The following is a 21,748-nucleotide window of genomic DNA, read 5'->3' on the forward strand; positions in this document are numbered from 1 at the left end:
TTGTCTCTCCGCTCCTCTCTTCTCTGTCCCCGCCCTTTTCCCCCTCAATAGCTAAATTAAGAAATCAAGATATTCGGAACCGAGTCCTTCAAAATAAAGGATATTATTGAGACAAACAACAAAACTGGGAAGGGTTCTCAGGATTATACATAGCAACCTATCATTTACTGAGTTTTGATGGTTGGATTGAAATTTTGCTGATTGTCCTTGTTTGTACAACACACACTGAAGCATCAGGTCAGCAACTTACACATTGCAGGGAGGGGTTCTTTGTATAATACTTGTACGTTTTTGTTAGTTTGAGACTGTTTCAACAACTTAAACTTTTAAAATGCTAGCCTAGAATTTTCTCTTAAAAATTGCATATATCCTTTGAGTCAGCAATTTAATTTTAAGACTTTGTTGGATAGATATGATTGTTTTCATCTGTATGTACAATGATATGTATGTATGTATAATTATATTTATATATCACTTTTATATATCACATATAATTACATTTATATATCACTTATATATTACAAGATTCTTCTTAATTCGGCATGGCTTAGCTGTCAGTTTAAAAGGTTTAATAGATATTTATAACAAATAGAGCATTGTGTTCCTGTTGATGGATTTAGGACACTGGGGTGATTCAGTGTCTCAAGCTAACTCAGTCCAAAGCAGGAACTCCTAAGAAGATAATACTTCCTCAGATCTCAGTGATGCTTTATCGCGACTGTGCTGTTAAGTACCGGTATCATCTTGATTTTACACACTTTCATCAGCTTTTTTGGAGAAGGAAATGGCAACCCACTCCAGTATTCTTGTCTGGAGAATCCCATGGACAAAGGAGCCTGGTGGGCTGCAGTCCATGGGGTCGCAAAGAGTCAGACACAACTGAGCGACTAACACACACATATATCACTTTAAACATGTATATATCAATAATGTTAAAATATTATCTGTAATATATTTATGGTAGAAATAGTTTAAATAGCAAAAAACCCAAAGTTAACAGTCCATCAATAGGACAGTAGTAAAATAATGATAGTAAACTCATGGTAGTGGATACTATGCGACCATTAAAAAGAATGAATTGGGTCTATACTAATTGTTGTTGCTCAGTCGCTAAGTCATGTCCGACTCTTTGCAACCCCATGGACTGTGGCACGCTAGCCTTCCCTGTCCTTCACTATCTCCCTTCCTCTAGTTTGCTCAAATTCATGTCTGTTGAATTGGTGATGCCATCCAACCATCTCATCCTCTTTTGCCCCCTTCTCCTCTTGCCCTCAATCTTGCCCAGCATCAGGGTCTTTTCCAAATAGCAGTTAATATTCACCAAGCATTCACCTTGTGGCAGGTCTAATCCAAGCACATTGTAAATATTGATTCAGAGCAAGCCTGCTGTGTAGATCCTATTGCTATTCCCCACCGTGTAGAATGGAGGACTGAGCCTTGGGGAGGTTAAGTAACAGCTGGGGTCCAGCTCCTGCAGCTGGTTCCAGAGTCCACATGCTTAACCACACACAGTGATCGGGGAGAGTACACAGACACCACTGCTAATGATTGCTTTGGGGAAATGCGCTTGGGAGGGGGGGGCGGGAATAAGGTTCAGCTTGACTTTTCATTTTATACTGTTTATATTCTTTACCATATATCTTTATCATATATCATCACATGTCAGCTTTGCACACTTTTAAAAACCCACTAATTTAAATAAACAAGCACAAAAGCATAAAAAACATTTAAAGACCATGGAAAAGAGTATGGAAGTTACTTTAAAAAGTAAAAATAGAGCTACCGCATGATCCAGCAATCCCACCATTGGGCGTATATCTGGAAAAAATGAAAATTCTAATTCAAAAAGATACATGCACCCCAGTGTTCACAGTAGCAGAGTTCACAATAGCAAAGACTTGGAATCAACGTAAATGTCCATCAACAGATGAATGGATAAAGAAGAAGTGGTATTCCAAAGGTCTACAAACAATGGATGCTGGAGAGGGTGCAGAGAAAAGGGAACCCTCTTAGGCTGTTGGTGGGAATGCAAACTAGCACAGCCACTATGGAGAACAGTGTGGAGATTCCTTAAAACATTGGAAATAGAACTGCCATACGACCCAGCAATCCCACTGCTGGGCATACACACCGAGGAAACCAGAATTGAAAGAGACACGTGTACCCCAATGTTCATCGCAGCGCTGTTTACAATAGCCAGGACATGGAAACAACCTAGATGTCCATTGGCGGATGAATGGATAAGAAAGCTGTGGTACATATACACAATGGACTATTACTTAGCTATTAAAAAGAATGCATTTGAATCAGTTCTGGTGAGGTGGATGAAGCTGGAGCCCATTATACCGAGTGAAGTAAGTCAGAAAGAAAAACACCAATATAGTATATTAATGCACATACATGGTATTTAGAAAGATGGTAATGATGACCCTATACGCGAGATAGTGAAAGAGACACAGATATAAAGAACAGAACTTTGGACTCTGTGGGAGAAGGCGAGGGTGGGATGATTCGAGAGAATAGCATTGAAATATGTATATTGCCGTATGTAAAATAGATCGCCAGTCCATGTTTGATGCATGAGACAGGGTGCTCAGGGCTGGTGCACTGGGATGACCCTGAGGGATGGGATGGGGAGGGAGATGGAGGGGGGTTCAGGATGGGGGACACAAGTACACCCATGGCTGATTCATGTGAATGTATGACAAAAACCACTACAATATTGTACAGTAATTAACCTCCAACTAAAATAAATAAATTTACAAAAAAAAAAAGAAGTGGTAGTATATGCAATGGAATATTACTCAGCCATAAAAAAGAATGAAATATTGCCATGGGCAGCAACATGAATGGGCCTAGAGATCATCTTACCAAGTGAAGTAAATCAGACACAGAGAGACAAATATCATATGATATAATTTATATGTGGAATCTAAAAGGAGGATACAAATGAACTCATTTTTATAAAACAGAAACAGACTCACAGACACAGAAAACAAACTTATGGTTCCCGAAGAGGAGAGGAGGAGAGAAATAAATTAGAAGTTGGGGATTAATATATACACACTACTATACATGAAATAATAAACAACAAGGACCTACTGTATAGTATAATCTTGTAATAAGCTATAATGCAAAGGGAATCTGAAAAACAATATATATGTGTCAATCACTTTGCTGTGAAACTAACACCTGAAACTAACACAATGTTGTAAATCAACTATACCTCAATTTAAAAAAAAATAGATGAAAGATAAAGAAAAATTTTTAACTTTTGCCTTAAGCAATTTACAGTTCTGATAGCAACTTTTAAGGGATCTGTTAATTTTACAAGCAATTATAAAGTTTATGGTAAGGACATGAAAAACATAAGAATTGTTCACAGGGTTTCTGGAAACTGTGGGTTAAGTGTAAGTGCTCCCTACTTCTGGGTTCGCACACACAGTGGATGGTGTTTGGCCGGAGCTGCTACTACCCTGGGGGTCAGAAATACCCAAACGCACTTACAGTGCTTCGCACAGCAGACAACCAACACTAACCAGAGCAGAATTGTGTGGCTTTTGAAAACACCTTATAAATTGTCCAATGTGAGGTCACAGTAATCCTGAAAGGTTTAATTTCCTCTTTTGTAAAATGGAGATATTCTAGTATCCGTTCACCTAATAGCACTGATCATTTACGTATTTATTTATGTTGGTATCCCCATTTTACATATATGGAAAAGTAGATTCCAGGGGTAAGAATGTACTTCTTGTTTGATCTTCATTCAGGTAAGTGAGAGGGAGAAGGCAAGCCTGGCTCTGATGTGCCCTAGTCCGGAAGGGAGAGGGAAGGTGGTGACGCCCTTAATGTCCAGGGGATTTGGGAAGGACGAGGGAAAGTGGTGACGCCCTTAATGTCCAGGGGATTTGGGAAGGTTGGCTGGAGCTGCTGGAGGTGCTTGGGGCCCTGTGGATTTGAGGTGCTCCTGAGCCACCTGATGGGAAGAGCTGACTCATTGGGAAAGACCCTGATGCTGGGAAACATTGAGGGCAGGAGGAGAAGGGGACGACAGAGGATGAGATGGTTGGATGGCATCACCGACTCAATGGACATGAGTTTGAGCAAACTCTGGGAGTTAGTGATGGACAGGGAGGCCTGGTGTGCTGCAGTCCAAGGGGTCGCAAAGAGTCGGACACGACTGAGCGACTGAACTGAGCTCGTGGAGAGGGAAGCAGCTGCAGGCGCTAGGAGGAGGTTACCCAGCGGCTGCCCTCTGATCGCCCCCAGGTCATCCTCCAGTCTATTCCTGTCCTGTCTGCGCGCGGATGCTGACTCCGCCGACTTTTCTTGACCGGCGAGGTCTCGGGACCCTCCTCGCGGCGGCGATCCTGGCGCCGGAGCTTCTCCCTCCAAAGTCCCACTTACCCGCCGGCGTTCCCAGGCGTTAGTTGGCGGCTTTGGGGAAGGCGCCTTCCTGAGCCTCCGTGTCCCTTCTGTAAAGCCGGAGTGAATAGCAGAGTAAACTGCAGAGCTGGGATGGGAATTAAGTCAGATAGCAGCGTGCGCTCCGAGGGCGCGAAAGGCCCCCAGGTCCCTCCGCACCGAGGGGGCCCCCGTGACCGCGTTATCGGCCCGACTCCCCAGGTGCGGGCCCGGCCCTGCCCTCCCCGCCGCCGCCGCCGCCTTCCTCCGCCCAGCGGGCTGTGGGCGAGGAGCGATGGGCTCTGCCCAGCGCTGGCGCCTCCGCGCGGGCGCCCGGGTGCCCGCCCCGCCCGCCGCCCGCACCCGGAGGTGCTCGCCGCTCCCGGAGCTGGGCGGGGCGGGCGCGCCCTCGTGATCCCCGCGGACGCCCGGACCTCGCCCTCCTGCCGCCCTGCGCCCTGCCCGGCCCGCTCGGCCCGCCTGGTTTCAGAGCCCCGAGACCCGACGCCCGGCCCGTCGCCTCGCTCTCCCTGGCAGGACCGGAGCGGGCAACCCGGGAGTCCCGGCGGCCAGGGCCGACACCCCTGGGAACGGAGTCGGTGAGTTCAGGGAGAACCGGGGCGGTGGGCGGGTCCGCGGTGCTGGCTGCAGCCCCGCCGGTGTGAAAACGCCCCCAGCAGCCCCCCAGGCCTCGGTCCCTCCTGACCGATGAGGAGGACGCGCCCAGCCCCCCACCCCCACCGAACCCCAAAGCCAGGCTTCACCTGGAGAGCCTAATTGGAAGTCTGGGAGCCCATTCTGGGCAAATCGGTTTCCATCAGAAGTCCTGTCGGCGATGGCCCTGCTCACCGGGCTGAGCCTGGCCCTCCGAGGAGACTCAGGGGCACTCAGGGGCCCGTCACTCAGGCAGTTTGGGGAGCTACTCCTGCCAGAGAGAGAGCCCTGGGGCGCCCTGGCAGGGGAGGAGGTGTCCTGGATTTGGGGCCCCTGAAAGCCCCACTTTTATTGGAATTTTGTTTGCTGACAGGCCCCCAGACCAGCCCCAGGCCCCTGCCCCAGCCAGAAAGTGAGGAACGCAGGGACTGTGGCCCGCCAGGCTCCTCTGTCCGGGGGGTGCTCCAGGCAGGAACACTGGAGCGGGTTGCTGAGCCCTCCTCCGGGGGACCTTCCTGACCCCCCAGGGATCAAACACTAGTCTCTGGCATCTCCCACATTGGCAGGCGGGCTCTTTACCAGAATTGCCACCTGGGAAGCCTGGGTCAGACCTGCTTACAAAGGCCCTCGGGTCTCCCAGGCTCAGACACCTGCGTCCTGTGCACCTTAACCACATGTTGGGAAGAACCCCACTCCATTGTCAGTTGGGACCTTTACATTTTTATGTGGTTTTTTTTTTTTTCCGTCTTAGTTACATATTTCTTTCTGAGAGGCTGGAGTGATAAAGAGGGGTGGCAGGCCCCCACTGGCCCACTAGATGCAAAGGCAGCAATGCCGATGGCCATGAAGCCCAGGGAGACAGTCAGGCTTAAAGTCCATGGTGGTGGAGCAGCGGCGTTGGCACCTGGGTTCAGCCAGTCACGTCCATCTTTTACCATCTAGCCCTCTGTCGGCCACTCCACTAGGCTTCAGCAAGACCCAGCTTTCTCGGACAGAAGCCCCGTGCCTGGGTCTCCAGGGCCTCACGCCTTAGAATCCAAGCACCAATCATAGGTCCCTGCGCTCCCTCTACGTCCAAACTCTGCACGCATTGGTAGGTGCCCCGCAGGAGTGACTGAGGACCGATCCAGGCACACAGACTAGCAGGCAAGGGGCCCTACTGATTAAGGCTTTAGTGACTGAAAGCTAAGGCCAGCTCGGGGGAGGCTTGGGTGGTGGTGAAGAGGTGCCAAAGCCCCGCAGGCTACTTGGAAGGGTGGCTTCGGTGCCCTCAGATGGCAGCGTGGTGATGGCTCACGGGGGCCCCCGCCCCTGCCATCGGGTCAGCGTTCGGGGGCTGCCTGTCTCATTCTTTGCAGAAGCAATCTCTGGAGGATGAGGCTCCCCTCCCCTGCACCCACCCTATGATCTCTCCCTCTAATTCCAACATCCTGGCATCACCCAAGGCTGGAGATGTCCGGAGAAGTCATGGTACAGCTGCAAACGCTGAGACCCGCAGGGGAAGGGGACTGGTCCCTCGTCCAGTGGGGGTCGGCTGGTGCCTGAACCGGGATTGGAGCCCAGCCCCTGACTCCCAGGGCGTCCTTGTCCCGCAGCATCACCTGGGGCCCCGACCTTGCTCCGGACTCTGTAGCCAAGGATTTCCTGCAAGTGTGGAAGGATGTCTGTGTAGAAACAAGGGTTCTAGCAGCTCCCCAGGGAGTTGAGAGAGCGGCGAGATGGAGCAGAAGGGAGGCAAGCGGCAGGGCCGGAGCTGCTGGGATGATTTCAGAGCACCTGCAGGGGTGGGCTGCCTCCAGGGTGGAAATGTGCTCATCTTGCAGCTGAGAAAGGTTGAGGGGTTGGTCGCGTGTCTGGGAAGCCAGCCCTGCCTGCAGAAGTAACCACACAATCCTGCTCTGAAGGCAGCATTTGGGAAACAGCCTCAAAGGGTTAATGCAGAGCCCCCCTGCCCCCAGCTAGCACCTGGGCCTTCCCCCAAGAATGTGCCTGTACCTTTCTAGATAAGGGTCACTCACCTGATTCTGAGTCAGAGAGCATTCCTGCCATTGTCAGTAGGGCATTGAAGAGGAACTTGGGCTTGCTGGAAAGTTTATCAGCTCAGGAGGTGACGACTCATTCTTGCCTTTGTTCCCAGGCTCGGGGGGCCTCTCCAACCCAAGTTATGTGTAGGAAGAACCCCCACCCATATTTCCCCTTAATGGGGTCAAAATATGAACTCAAATCTTTAACAGATACAGATGAGCCACGGCTGAAATGCAGTGATCTGGGTTCAGGCTATCCACTTTGTAAAACCAGTTCCACTGTCTCTTTCCAACTCATTAACTTCTACGTAACGTTCTTTTTTCTCCATTATAACTTATAAATGACTGGGGAGGGCTAACAGTCTTGAAGATTAACAATGTGATTAAATCTGAGCCCTGGACCAAGCACAAATTGAAAGTGTTTTGTTCAGGAAGCTCATGACTAGGCGTTATCTACACCCAAGTGGAACCAGGAGCAGATAGAGCCTGGTGAGTCTGCCCTCCCCAGCACGCACACCCTGGGAGGTTCCCCTGGGCCAGGGCAGGTCAGAACCCTGTCCCCTCTGTGGGTCAGGCATGTCCTCTGCTCCCATGTTCCCCCCGACTGTGGTGGTTGGAGGGATACCTGGTAGAGACCAGGGTCTTGGTGAGCAAAGTGGGGAGTGGTGGGAGAGATGACCATGGCTGAAAGGCTGTCCCCTCCATGAATCCAGGGTCCTTATACGTGGCCGTACCTGGCAGAGTACCTGGCACCTTCTACCACATCCCAAGCACCCCCATCAACGTACCAGCGTGACACAAGCCAGAAGGATGCTAACAGCTCCCAATTGCTAATGTCTTCTGGTTTATCCACTTTGGTTACTGAAATCAAACATATTCTCTGTTCAGTTTAAGGTTATTTTCTAAAGATAGTTTTTAAAAAGCTTTAGCAACCTAAATGTCCATCAACAGAGAAATGGATAAAGAAAACGTGGTACATATATACAATGGAATAGTCAGTTCAGTTCAGTCGCTCAGTTGTGTCCGACTTTTTGCTACCCCGTGGACTGCAGCATGCCAGACTTCCCTGTCCATCACCAGTTCCTGGAGTTTGCTCAAACTCATATCCATTGAGTCAGTGATGCCATCCAACCATCTCATCCTCTGTCGTCCCCTTCTTCTCCTGTCTTCAGTCTTTCCCAGCATCAGGGTCTTTTCCAATGAGTCAGTTCTTTGCATCATGTGGCCAAAGTATTGGATTCTTAGCTTCAGCATCAGTCCTCCCAATGAATATTCAGGGTTGATTTTCTTTAGGATTGATTAGTTTGATCTCCTTGCAGTCCAAGGGACTCTCAGGAGTCTTCTCCAACACCACAGTTCAAAAGTATAAGTTCTTCAGCGTTCAGCTTTCTTTATGGTCCAATTCTCACATCCACACATGACTACTGGAAAAAACCGTAGTTTTGACTAGATGGACCTTTATCAATTAAGTAATGGAATCTTACTCTGCCATTAAAACTAAAATAATGCCATTTGCAGCAACATGGAAGGATCTAGAGATAGTCATACTAAGTGAAGTCTGTCAGAGAAGGAGAAATATGGTTTGATATCCCTTATATGTGGAATCTAAAAAGAAATGATACAAATGAACTTACAAAGCAGAAGCAGACTCAAAGAGAACGAACTTACCATCGCCCTGGGAAAGATAGGAGGAAGGGATGGATAGGGAGTTTGGGATGGACATGTGCATGCTGCTATATTTTAAGTGGATAACCAACAAGGACCTGTATTTTACAAGGAACTCTGCTCACTGTTATGTGGCAGCCTGGATGGGAGGGGAGTTTGGGGGAGACAGGATGCATGTATATATATGACTCAGTCTGCTATTCACCTGAAACTATCACATTGTTTGTTAATTGGCTACACCCTAATGAAAAATAAAAAGTTAAAAAAAAAACTAACTAGAACCAACTAGGTCCAAGATAGAAAAAAAATAAGCTTTAAACTACCACCTCCGCCCACCCACCATCACTACCACCAACAATGAAATAAACTGACAAAAATAATTAAAAGCTTTAAGCTTCTGTACTTCATCAACTCACTGAATGGGAAGGTTGGTCACTGTAATAAAGCTCCGTGTTGGGGGCCACAGGCTGCTGACCCCTGGCTGTCCCAGGAACCTGCTTCCCTGGGAAGCATCACCTCCCAGCTGCATGGCATAGCGTCCTATGAATGGGGCGGATCTGAAGTTTCCAGTCACTCTCCTCCCCTCCTCTCCCAGCACCTCCTGCTCACCCAGAAGTTGGACCAGAGCTAAAAACAGGCACCAGAGTAAAAGTTTTCAGATTATGTCTACCCCATGAAGTATCGACAGTCCGCTCTTAGGCTAGCTACATGGGATGCTTGTTTTTCAAACTCTGTGTTACCTCGTTCCTGGCTTCATTAAACAGAGCATCATGAACACACATCAGTTTCCCTGGTGGCTTAAGACCATAAAGAATCTGCCTGCAGTGCCTGAGACCCGGGTTTGATCCCTGGGTCGGGAAGATCCCCTGGAGAGGGGAATGACTACTCACTCCGGTATTCTTGCCTAGAGAATCCCATGGACAGAGGCAGGCTACAGTCCATGGTGTGTGTGTAGGGGGGGTGGTCACAAGCTGTCGGACACGACTGAGAGACGGACACTGTCACTTAACAACTCAGGGTCACCGCTGGAACCTCCGATTTGGTGCAAAGTCATGAAGCCCTGGTTCCCTTGAAGCACTGTGCCCTGGTCATCGCTCTGTTCACAGCTCAGCAGCTTCTGCCCGGCCTCACTCCAGGCAGCGGGCAGCCAGCCTGGGTGTCTTCCCCACCCCATCCCTGGCAGACACCCCCCTCTCCGGAGGTGACTCCCTGGTCCAGGATCGCCAGTCCCCAGGCTGTGATCGACTTGGCTGTCTAAGCCAGGAAGCCAAGTGCCATCCTTGTTAGAAAGGAGCATCAGACAGAAGAGACAGGCTTGAGAGGGGCGGGGGGTGCGTCCTCTGGGTGTGGAGCCTCCAGGCAGGGGTTCTGACCCCGAGTGGGTCATTCATCCATGGGCCACTGGTCACTGACCCACTCTAAGACAGTTAAGCTTGCATGGCAAGAAAAACATACTGGTTTCTTTTTGTTTTATTTTTCTCCCTCACACCTCGCAAGTTAAGTTTCTTGAAATGAAGCCTGAAACTGTGACTTTTCCTTTAGGAGAGGAGACAGAATGCTGACTACTCAGCTGATAGTCACGGCTTTCATCTGCTCTGAAAATAGAATTTCAAATGAATGTTCTTCTTATGACAGAATTTTGTCAACGACAAGTAAAAAGCAAAAATGAATAAACCCCAGTCATCCATCAAATGACTTTTTGTTCCATTTTTTAAAGAAAAACAGAAACTATGTGCTCTGGGGAAGCATCAAGAATCAGTTTGGGTTTAATGTTTTCACATCCAAAAATCTCAATTCAACTGTAAAGAAAACAGTTTGAATGATTCTGACCCATCAGGGCATCCTCTTAACACAACATTCACAGCATAGTGCTTGAGTTTGGAAATATTGAGAGGGTCAGTGCAAAAAAAAAAAAAATTAGAAATTATTTTTCACCTATTTTAAGGCATAGTTTGACAACCACGGGATCTCTGTGGCCACTTTCATTTTAAGCGGTATCTGAGTGTTACTCTGAAAATGTCACTCTTCATAATTAACCTCTTGTAGAGCAAACTGGCTTTCTAGCACAGAGCAAGTGTCGTTTGCATTTGCACAGAGATCACTTTCAGGAGGTCAGCGTCAGTGAATGGAGATGCTGCTCAGAATTCAGAAGCAGATTTGAGTCTTTGGTTGGTGTTTAAGGCTTCCCAGGGAGACCAGACAGGCTGGGTCCCTTCTCTGATGTTCCTGAAAAGCAGGTTTCAGTCCTTCGTGAAGACTCGCTGAAGTCACACAGAGATTCTTGAACTTTCGGTTCCCACCAAGATCCCGTCACCCAAACAGAATCTGCCTCCCAACCCCGTCCCGCCAGAAAAGAGCTGGACTGAGTGTAGCCGCCATGTCCCCGGCCAAGGGCCTGCTGTCCACGCGCCGCAGCCCAGAGAGGTGGGGGCGCAAAAATGTGTCCCCGAGTGCCAGGGGGAGGTCATCGCCATCACGATATAGGAAATGATGCTCCGCTAGCTGTTAGGAGGTGTGACGACACGCTCAGGGGGTGGGCGTGCTGGGGGAGGGGGAGACAGGCGGAGGACCCATCGAGGACCTTGTCGGAACGCAGATTCTGAATTAGGAGGGCCAGGGCCTGGGAGTCCGCGTTTCTCACAGGTTCCAGGAGATGCTGCTGGTCCACGGAGCGCACCCTGAGTAGCGAGCAAGGTGGTAAAGTTATGCTTCTCTTGGTTTGTGACAGCCGGGTTTTCCTTCCTTTGTCCTCTTGGTGTGAATTGGGATCTTCAGGGTCCAGAAAGTCACAGTGTCATCTGAATTCTGACTCTGAGCTGTGGGGACTCTACGCATGGGTTTACTTATTTTGACTGTGCGTGTTTCCAGACACACGTTTGCCTGTTTTCAAAAACGACCTAACCCAGGTTCCAGCTCCTGGGAAATCGGTGTTTTCCGCATTGCCTCTTCCTCTGTGACTTGGCCGGCACCTGCACGGGCCTCCTGGGCTGACCGCTGGGCCCTGTGTCACTCCAGGTGTGACCCTGACGAGCAGCTGCGATGGGGAAGACACTGGATCTTTCCAAGCTCACGGATGAAGAGGCCAAGCATGTCTGGGAGGTGGTTCAACGGGACTTCGACCTTCGAAGGAAAGAAGAGGAAAGGCTAGAGTAAGTGTGTGTGGCGGGACCCTTGCAGCGTTGCCCTAGTATCTCTGGAGGGGCCGGCCCCTTGGGGGTCTCTGGGTGGGCAGATGGTAGTAACTTGGTGGAGGACACTGGATGAAAGTCACATGCTTTCTGACCTCAGTTCCCCCTTAATTAAAACAAGGAGCTCTGACTTCCTTCCTGATGGTCAGACATTCCCCGAGTAGTTTTATTTCAACTTGATCCAGCGCCAGGGTGACAGTCTCTCCTAATGCTAAGACCACAGCCTTGCATGAATAAAGGTGATGAAGAGGGAAAGTCTCAACGCTGATCTTCAATACCCAGGAGCTGGGATCAAGGGCTTTCAGAACAAAGGCGGAATTTTACCTCTTCCCAGCAGACTGGGGGGCACCCCATCCTCACTGTGGAGGCCCCAGAGCCATCTTGCAGGTCTCTCCTGTGGGCTGAGCTAAAGCCCCCTTGGCGTTATTTGTTCTTCTGCTTTGCATCTTCCTCTGCCAAACGTCCAAGGCTTAGCTGTCTCCTGGGCTCCCTTGTTGCCTCGGGGTATTTTGTGGGTTGGCAGGCCTATTGCAAAGGAGACGTTAAGTGAAGACTCAAGGCAGGTGGGAAGTGGCCAAGAGAAAGGCCTAAAAGGCTCCTGGCGGTGGAGGGTAGAGAGGAGGTCAGAGCTGGGGTGGGGTGCAGGCAATCACGGGGCCAAAGACCCAAGCAGGACTTGGACTGGCTGTTCTCTGCTTGGCGCAGGCCTTTAGGCAAGAGAGGAGCAAGACCCAGATTCTGCTCTGCCACCGGCGGGCTCCTGAGAAGCAGTCGGATGAGCTGTCCAGGGGCAGCCAGCAAGTTTGCCTAAGGGCTGGTCGTGGGGTCTTGATTTTAGGTGAGTGGGTGTGGAGGTCACGGAGGACTCCAGAGTCAGGACCTGAGTAACTGTAGGTGTGGAGGGGTCCTCACCTCACCGGGGGAAGCTGAGGGCAGAGCAGGTGCGGAGGGAACCAGGACACAGATCTGTGGACCCTGGGCGGCCCATTAGACACGAGGGGGACAGGGCGGCCCCACACACACTGGCCGGGAGCCCAGCAAGACAGGCCTGTGGGAGTGTCCACCTGCAGAGTCCGCGGCTGCTGTGATCACGCCAAACCCTGCGGCCTAAAGCAGGCACACAACTCTCTCCTGGGCCTGGAGCTCTGGAGTCAAGGTGTTGACAACCTGCCAAGTGAAGCAAGTTCAGTGAAGCCCAGCACCCCCTGGTGATGGTGGGGAGGGGTCCACAGCAGCACCAGGGGGCTTCTTGCTGCCTCTCTGCAGCCGTCCTCCCCTCTGCTCTGTCCCGGGCTGCAGGACACCCTCTGGGTTTTCAGTACGAAGCAGCTTTCACCCCGCTGGTGTTGGGGCCCTGACTCCTGTCAGTTGCTGCGACCCCAGGACCAGGGCCCAGAGCCGGCCTTGGGCGTCATCCCGGTGCTGGCTGGGGCAGGCGCCCACCTTGCCTCCGGTCTCCTCTCTTTGCCTCAACCTGGAGGCTGTGCCTGGGGCCAGGGCCACATGCTCTTAGTGACAGAGGCCGCCGGGTCTTTCCTGTCTGGGGATCGCAGCCCCTCCAGGCAGCCCAGCTGTTGTCAGTCTTGTTTTTAATGGCAGCTCAGACCCTCCCATTCCATGCTTTTATAGAAGCACAGATCGATCGGGGGGAGGGGATCACAGCTCTTCAGGGAGACCTTTGAGGGCGTCAGCCCCTCCCTCTGTCCAGGCAGAGCCCGGGTAGTTTTGTAGAAATTCCTGTTTCTTGCCTACAGGGAGCACCACACCCTTCTGACCCTCATCACCCTTACTTTCCATATTTCTTGTGGTCATTTCATGTTGCAAAGAGGAGACTACCCCCCATAGCCTCCAGCTACTGCTGGAAAGGAAGTCTCCAAAGGATCCCACTGGTGACACACCCTCTCCTGGGGGGCCCTTGAATCAGGTTAGGTCCCTGGTCAGTCAGTTAAGATCAGGGTGACAGCCTCGTTCAGAAGTCCCCGAAGCCTTCTGCTCAGGAGTTAGTGTCTTCTCGGCCAGACATGTGACGATTAGGGGTGAACTTGTTAAATACGACAGCGCAGGACGTGGTCCCTGGGAGTGTCCGCGTGCAGAGAGGCGGTGGTTGGGAGAATCCATGCCAGGGTCAGGGCGAGGATGCTGGCGCCCCGGACGTGCTCCTGTGTTAGCGCCTCCTGTGCGCACCGCCGCCGGTGATACGTTTGGAAGAGCTAAGCCGCGGGGCCGAGTGAAAGGCGCCTGTGGAAACGCCGAGGTGCTTGTCTCTTGCCAGGTGTCCTTGGTTATCCAAGTAGCAAGAGCTGAAGCCGCCTCTGCCTGTGACAAGCCTTTTCCCCATGTCCCCCTGACCCCCGGGAGCAGGACTCAGGCATGTGGTCGTGCGGCTCTGTGAGGCCAGAGCCCATGGGCTCACATTCCGCTCCGGCGGGGCTGAGACTTAGGGAAGGCACAGCTCAGAATGAAGACTGGTGTTTGGACAGTGACGTTGGCTCTGCAGAGTGCGTTGGCTGGTATGAAACTGAAGACGGTTTAAAAACCATAAACCTCCTTCTTCCTGGCCTCGTCTCAACGTTAATCTCTGCACTTAACCAATTTCAATGTTAACCATCCGTCTCCTGCAACCACACTATCCCAGCCCCTGTAGCACACTGGGGTTTCTGCACGGTCCCTTGGGGTCCTCATGGGCGCTCCCAGTTCCTGGGTCTCTAATCTCTGAATCAACAACAGCCTGACTGCAGGCACTGGCCCTCAGCTGAGCGCTGAGTGGGTGCCTGTAACAAACTGAGCAGCTCAGGGGTTGTTCAGATGAGCAGGGTTTTTTTTTATTTTTATTGAAATAGAGTTGATTTACTAGGCTGTGTTAGTTTCAGATGGACAGCAATCAGATGAGTTTTTGATGTCTTTGATACGCTCCAAAAGAGAGGCCAAATGGATGGGCCAGCTCAAAACCTTACCAAGGTCATTGAGAGAACAAAGTCAATAGAGGGGAAAAAACTGTGAAACCAAGAACCAAACACATTCATTACTTGCAAGGCACTTGCCCATCCTGAATACACATCAGATGGACACAGTGTGTGCGCTCAAGGTTGATTCACCAGCAGCAAGGTCGATTCACCAAATACACCAACTAGGAAACCATCAAACAAAAACGCGTTTCATTTCGCGTTTACAAAGTGAACAGAAGTGTGTGTTAGATGGGTTGCTGTTCAGTTTTTCTCCCCAGGTGGGAGCATCCACCTGTAAGGGATACTGGGGCAGGGCCTGGGCGAAAATTCCAGCACCCTCTCGCACGTGGTAGGACCAGCACTGCTTTGACCTCTCCTGTCAAAGTGAGTGACCAGTGAGCTGGCCCAGGCCCTGACCCTAATGCCCAGTGCCCGGTAGACCGTCCCCACGACATGAGAGCCTCTGACCCCTTGGCCAGGCCTGACCTCCTGCCGTTTGTGGAGGACACTTGCGGCCCTGTGGGGAAGACGGATGCCAGCCAGTGTTGAAGGTCTGTATCTGCTGTGAGCCTCCTAACGAGATGTCCCGCATAGAACACATTTGTTCCGGGGACCACCCGGCCTGCTGGTAGACCTCTCGGACAGCTCCCCTCCAAACTGACCAGGAGGATGTCCCTGGGAGGCTAGCTCCTGAGTGACAGAGGCCTTGTGGAGCTTCCAAACAGCTTTCCTTGCAGACTATTTTGGGAATTTAAGGAGGAAGGGGGAGGCCGTATAGCCTCTGATTTAGCCCCAGGCAGATATAGTCTCTCCCTGAAGTTGGTTTGTGCGACCAGCGACTGGGGAGTGGGGTATTTACTGTGCAGAGTGTAACGCTATTGTTGGCTTCCCCTCAGAACACCGTGCTGCACTCCAGAGGATCCCAAACCCCAAAATGCACAGAAATCGTTAGGCAGCTCATCAAACCTTCACTCCCCTCCAAGACCCCGGGCCTTGGAATGAGCTTGCCTGCTTCCTCACAGAAGGCTCAAGGCTACCAGGCATCACCTCCCCACTCCCTGCACTTACCGTGTTCACGTCCACCCTGTCTTCCCTCTCGGGTCCTCACCGGTACTCTGAACCTTTCCTCTGCTCCCGACTCCTGGAGCTGCCTCAGTTACTCCCGTTCTGTACTCTGGCTTCTGCTTGGAACGTCAGTAGGGTCTAGCACCATACTGAAAGAAACAAAACTAAAGCAAGAACAAAGAAACCAAAACCACAGAAAGCCTTTCCTTTGGCCCTAACGCCCTGCTAAATGCTGGCACATCTTGCTTCCTTAATTTCAAATGATCCAAGCGCTGCACATCCTTACATCTGCCTCATGTTCCACTGGTCTGTATTGGCAGCTACCCCTCGGGGCCCAGTCGAAGCCCTTCTCAGCCCCTAGTCTTCCCTGACCTTGGGGCCTGCCTTCCTCATCAATCCCGTGTCTGTACTGGGTGTTCCTTTCCCCACCCCTTCCTGGCTTTTCTCTGTGGTTACTTTGAAAGCTCCTCTTCTTCCTTGTGGTGCACTAAAGGAATAAGTTGCCTAAGACATGTCTTCTCAAAGTCCATGAAAGCACCTGGACCCCGTCAGATCTTTCATCTTTCGAATACCCAAAGGACAAAGAATTCCTAAGCTATTTAAACTGCTTCAGACCAGGAAAGAAATGTTCCTTAGGCTCACTCTGATACCCTATATTAACAAAGATAAAGGAGGAAAAATACAGCTCAGTTAAATCACCATTTTAATATGCCTAAGGCTGTAATGGAAGTCACTAGCCTCGTATATCTATTTAAATTAATTGAGTGCAACTTAAAAATCAGTTCTTCTGTCTCATTAGTCGTATGTCAAGTTTTCAATGGCCATACTCATGGGTAGTGGCTGCCACACTGGACCGACAAATTTAGAACGTTTCCATCATCGCTGAAATTGTACTGGACATCCCAGGCTAAGGAGACAAAACTTATGCTTATCTCAGTACTGTGGAAGAATGTTTGGTAGCACACTATTTTTGATGATTTTTTTAAGTAATAAAAGTGAAATTAAAGGATACTTTTTTAACATGATGAAAAAATGCTCCAAACAATAGCCATCATGATATATTAGTGTTAGAAACAAGGAAAGAATTTCTTTCATTGCCACTTATCATGACCAATTTAGCATGTTCTATTAGTGCTAGCCAATGCAATTAGAGAAGGTAACAAAATAAGTAGTATACCAATGGACAGGGAAATCCAAAACTGTTACCTGCAGAAGATAAAAACCTAAGATAGTTACCTGCAAAATTTTAAAAAAGAGAGAATTTAGTAGTCTAGCTATATAAGATACAAGAATATAAAAGAAAATCAGTGTCCCCTTTGTAGACATCAGAGGTAACCAATTAGAACATACATAGAAAAATCCTATTTATTAAAAAAAAAAAAATGAAGTACCTAAGGAGGAAGGGGAAGGTGAGGTAAATTGGGAGATTAGGCTTGACATAAATACACTCCCATGTATAAAATAGATAGCTAGTGAGATCCTGCTGAATAACATAGGTAGCTCACTTCAATGTTCTATGATAACCTAGATGGAGGAATGGGTGGGACGTCTAAAAGGGAGGTGCTATGTGTATACATATGGCTGATTCACTTCATTGTACAGCAGAAACCAACAGAACATTGTAAAGAAATTATACTCTAATTAAAAAAAGAAATATGTAATAGCCATATAAAGAATAGCATAAAACATCACTAAACAACATACCAAAACTGTAAATTGTAACAAGTGATATCATATCCTCTATATGGGAAGAATGCTGCAATGATGTTGGCTCTTGAGGAATTAGTGTCAAATTCCTAAGGCATTTGAGGGAATATGAAAAAAAATATTATAGAAAATGAAGACGTAAGACACAGCAATTTAAATAAGACTAATAAGCAGGGCCTTATTCCATGAGATACTAAAAAGTATTTAATGCTACATTAATTAACATAACATGGGCCTTTCACAGATATAAATAATCAGTGAACCAATGTGAAAGTTCTAAAATGCAACCAAGTATGTGTAACAGTTTCCAGTACAATGGCAGCATTTCATATCAGTGAGAAAGGGAAGGATTAATTAAAGCTGAGTGTGTGTTGGGACAGTTGACCATGAGTGCAAGACTAGGGGAGGGAGTTTGACCTAAGTTCAATTTTTAATTGATGTATTAAAAATGTAAAGCATGAAACTATGAAAATTACTGGAAGAAAATATAGGTAAACATGTACCTAATCTTGAGGTGGAAAAACCTACATGTGACAAGACAGGTAGAAATCACAATACAACATATCAATAAGTATTGACTAAATATGTACATCTGAATTTAAAAAAGACCAATGTTTAATTTTTGAAAAAATTAGAAGAGTTTTAACCGAAATGGCAATGAGTTATATCTTTGACCTATAAAGAAAGTCTTAAAATTAGAATGATAAAGAAGTTTCTAAATTAGAAAAGCACAGAAACCCCCATGTTTAAAAAGGAAAGGGGTAAATGAGAATGCAGGGGTGACTCCTGTCGGTGGGTGAGGACCCGGATTTTCCTACAGAGAACACTGTTTTATGTGTTAAGGGCACAGCCCACAAGTCAAATATTAGGCTGTGAACCGTCCCCAGAAAGGCAAACAGATGGTGATATGGATTTGTAATCTTTGCAAACAAACCCAAATGCCTGAGATTATCCATGAAAAATCTCCTGGCGTGAGACATGGCTTGCAAACTATGACTTGCTTTAAAAATAAATAAATAATGAGGAAATTGAGGTCGCCCTTTGCTGGGCCACTGAGCACCACAGACAGACAGCTCCAGGGTTGAAAACACAGAAGCTGAACCAGGAAGTCAGCTGCCAGCAAAGCCTAGAGATTAACTTTGGTCTGAGATCACTTACAAGATTTTGGTGAGGCTCCCTCTCAGCGGTCTGTCATTCACACATCACTGTATAATTCCTCTTTATCCTTTCTTTCATCGTTTGCTCACTCTCTTCAGAAGACTTCAAAGAACTTTGTTGTTGTTGTTCAGTCACTAAGTCATGTCCAACTCTTTGCAAGTTCATGGACTGCAGCACTCCAGGTTCCTCTGTCCTCCCCATCTCCTGGAGTTTGCTCAAATTTCTGTCCATTGAGTCGGTGATGCCATCCAACCATCTCATCCTCAGCTGCCCCTTCTCCTCCTGCCCTCGATCTTTCTCGGCATCAGGGTCTTTTCCAGGGAGTCAACGCTTCGCACTGGGTGGCCAAAGTGTTGGAGCTTCAGCTTCAACATCAGTCCTTCAGTGAATATTCAGGGTGGATTTCCTTTAGGATTAACTAATTTAATCTCCTTGCTGTCCAGGGGCCTCTCAAGAGTCTTCTCCAGCACCGCAGTTTGAAAGCATCAACTCTTCAGGGCTCAACCTTCTTTATGGTCCAACCTTCACATCCATACATGAACTGCTGGAAAAACCATTGAACTTCAGCAAGTTTCCATTTCCCTCGTTATAATTCCTGACACTTATTTGTATAGTCAGGACCTTAGATCATGGACTTTCTTTTGATCCTTACTACTTGACGCTTGTCCTCTTTCAGCAATTCTCTCTGACACTTATGTTTCATTTGGTTGACACACTTTTAATACAACTGTCCCTCAGTTCTGTGCCTCATTGGTTCTTTCACACTCATTCTTAAGGGTCATACTTGAGATTCTATTTCCTGTCCTATGGAGCACATCTTCAAGTTGTTTTCTCAGGAAGGACAGGGGGTAAGGATTTCATACTTGAAATCTCTCAGTTAGGAGTAAGATCTCTGCTCACACACTTTCCCCTCTGAATCCTGGTGGAATAAAAACTCCCAAACATGCCCATTTCCTAATCCCCCAATCTATGAGTATGTTGAGCTATGTGGCAAAGGGGAATAAAAATTGCAGGTGCAATAAAGGCTGCTAGTCAGGGGCCTGGATGCAGGGAGACAATCTTGGGTTAATGGGTAGGTCAGTGTGATCACAAAGAGCCTGATAAATGAAAGGAAGGGGGAGACAGGACAATGTATAAGGGTCATTTATTGTGAGAAGGATTCAACCCACCACTGCTGACTCTGAAGATGGAAGAAGAGCCATGAGCCAGAGAATGCAAGTGCCTTCTAGAAGCTGAAAAAAACAAGGAACCAGACCTTCCTTCAGAGCCTCCAGGAAGGATCACACTCCTGCCAAAACTGTGATTTTTAGGTGCAATCTAGGACTTTCATAGCTAGAGAGAAGAAGTCAATGCCTGGCTTCAAAGTGCCAAAGGTCAGGCTGACCTTCTTGTTAGGGGCTAAGACAGCCAGTGACTTTAAGTTGAAGCCAGTGCTCATTTACCATTGTGAAAATCCCAAGGCCCTGAAGAACTGTGCCAAATCCACTCTGCCTGTGCTCTATGAATGGAACAACAGAGCCTGGATGAACAGCACATCTGTTTACAATATGGTTCACTGGATATTTTAAGGTCACTGATGAGACCCACTGCTCAGAAAAAGATTCCTTTCAAAATATTACTGCTCATTGACAATGCGAAACATCCCCCAAGAGCTCTTATGGAGATTAACAGTGATGTTAATAGAGTTTTCATACTTCGTAACACACGTCCACCCTGCAGCCCATGGCTCAAGGAGGAATGTTGACTCTCCAGTCTTATTCTTTAAGAAATCCCTTTCAGGAGGCTATAGCTGCCATAGATAGTGATTCCTCAGATAGATCTGGGAAAAATAAGTGGAAAACCTTTTGGAAGAGATTCATCGTTCTAGATGCTATGAAGAACATCTGCAATTCATGGGAAGAAGTCAAAGTATCAACATTAGTAGGAGTGTGGAAGAAGTTGATTCCAGCCCTCACAGGTGGCTTTGAGGGTCTCAAGACCTCAGTGGAGGAAACCACTGCAGATGTAATGGAAGTAGCAAGAGAACTAGAATTAGAGGTACAGCCTGAGGCATGAGGGAATTGATGCAATCTCATGGTACAACTTAGATGAGGAGTTGCTTCTTAAGAATGAGCAAAGAAAGCGGTTTCTTGATATAGGTCTCTCCTGGTGAAGATGGTGTGAAGATTGTTGAAATGATAACAAAGCATTTATAATATTCATAAACTTGGTTGGTAAAGCAGAAACAGGATTTGAGAGAATTAACTCCAATTTTGAAAGAAGTTCTACTACGGGTAAATTGCTGTCAAATAGCATTGCATGCTACAGAGAAACTGTTGGTGAAAGGAAGAGTCAATCCACACAGCAGACTTCATTGTCTTATTCTAAGAAGTTGCCACAGTCACCCCAGCCTTCAGCAACTAGCTCCCTGATGAGTCAGCAGCCGTCAGCACAGAACTGTCCCCCCACCATCAAACAGAACATGACTCAGAAGATGGTTAACAATTTTTAACACCAAAGTACTTTAGAGTATGTGCACTGTTTTTTCAAACATAATGCTATTGCATACCTACTAGACTCCAGTATGGTGTAAACATAACTTTTATTTGCACTGGGAAACCAAGAAATTCCTGTGACTCACTCACTTTATTGTGGTGGTCTGGTCCAAACCCACAGGAACTCCGAGGTGTGCCTGAATTACCCCCCAGATGTGTGCTCTTCTCTGCCCTGGCCATCATCTTCTCTCCTCACTCCTGTCTCTTCAGCCCTTTCCTCTGCATTCAGGAGAGTAAACGTGTGGCTTCAAAATAAGTGGTTCTCAAGCATTTTGCTCTGAGGGACCCATTAGATTCTTAAATTTTTGAAAACTCCAAAGAGGTTTTGCTTACCTGGGTTATATCTGTCTATACTTTCCTATCAAAAATTGAAACTGGGCATTTGAAAAGTAGTTGTTCATTTG

General features: G+C 48.2%; 1 protein-coding gene across 3 annotated transcripts in view; it reads left to right on the top strand.

Moving 5' to 3' along the window:
- The first annotated feature begins 4,747 nt into the window (after window positions 1–4,747).
- The window catches only part of MLPH (melanophilin), a 42,841-nt gene continuing 25,840 nt past the window's right edge, over window positions 4,748–21,748 (top strand). For 2 of the 3 annotated variants that reach the window (XM_043462074.1, XM_043462075.1), the window contains exons 1-2: window positions 4,748–5,003; window positions 11,763–11,896. In XM_043462074.1, the coding sequence (XP_043318009.1) occupies window positions 11,787–11,896 (110 nt within the window). In that variant the 5' untranslated portion in view covers window positions 4,748–5,003; window positions 11,763–11,786. The remainder of the gene's footprint in view (window positions 5,004–11,762; window positions 11,897–21,748) is intronic. The other variant, XM_043462076.1, reaches the window with a different exon arrangement.

The sequence above is a fragment of the Cervus canadensis genome, chromosome 2 (genome assembly GCF_019320065.1).
Source record: "Cervus canadensis isolate Bull #8, Minnesota chromosome 2, ASM1932006v1, whole genome shotgun sequence".
In the NCBI taxonomy this organism is placed as follows: domain Eukaryota; kingdom Metazoa; phylum Chordata; class Mammalia; order Artiodactyla; family Cervidae; genus Cervus; species Cervus canadensis.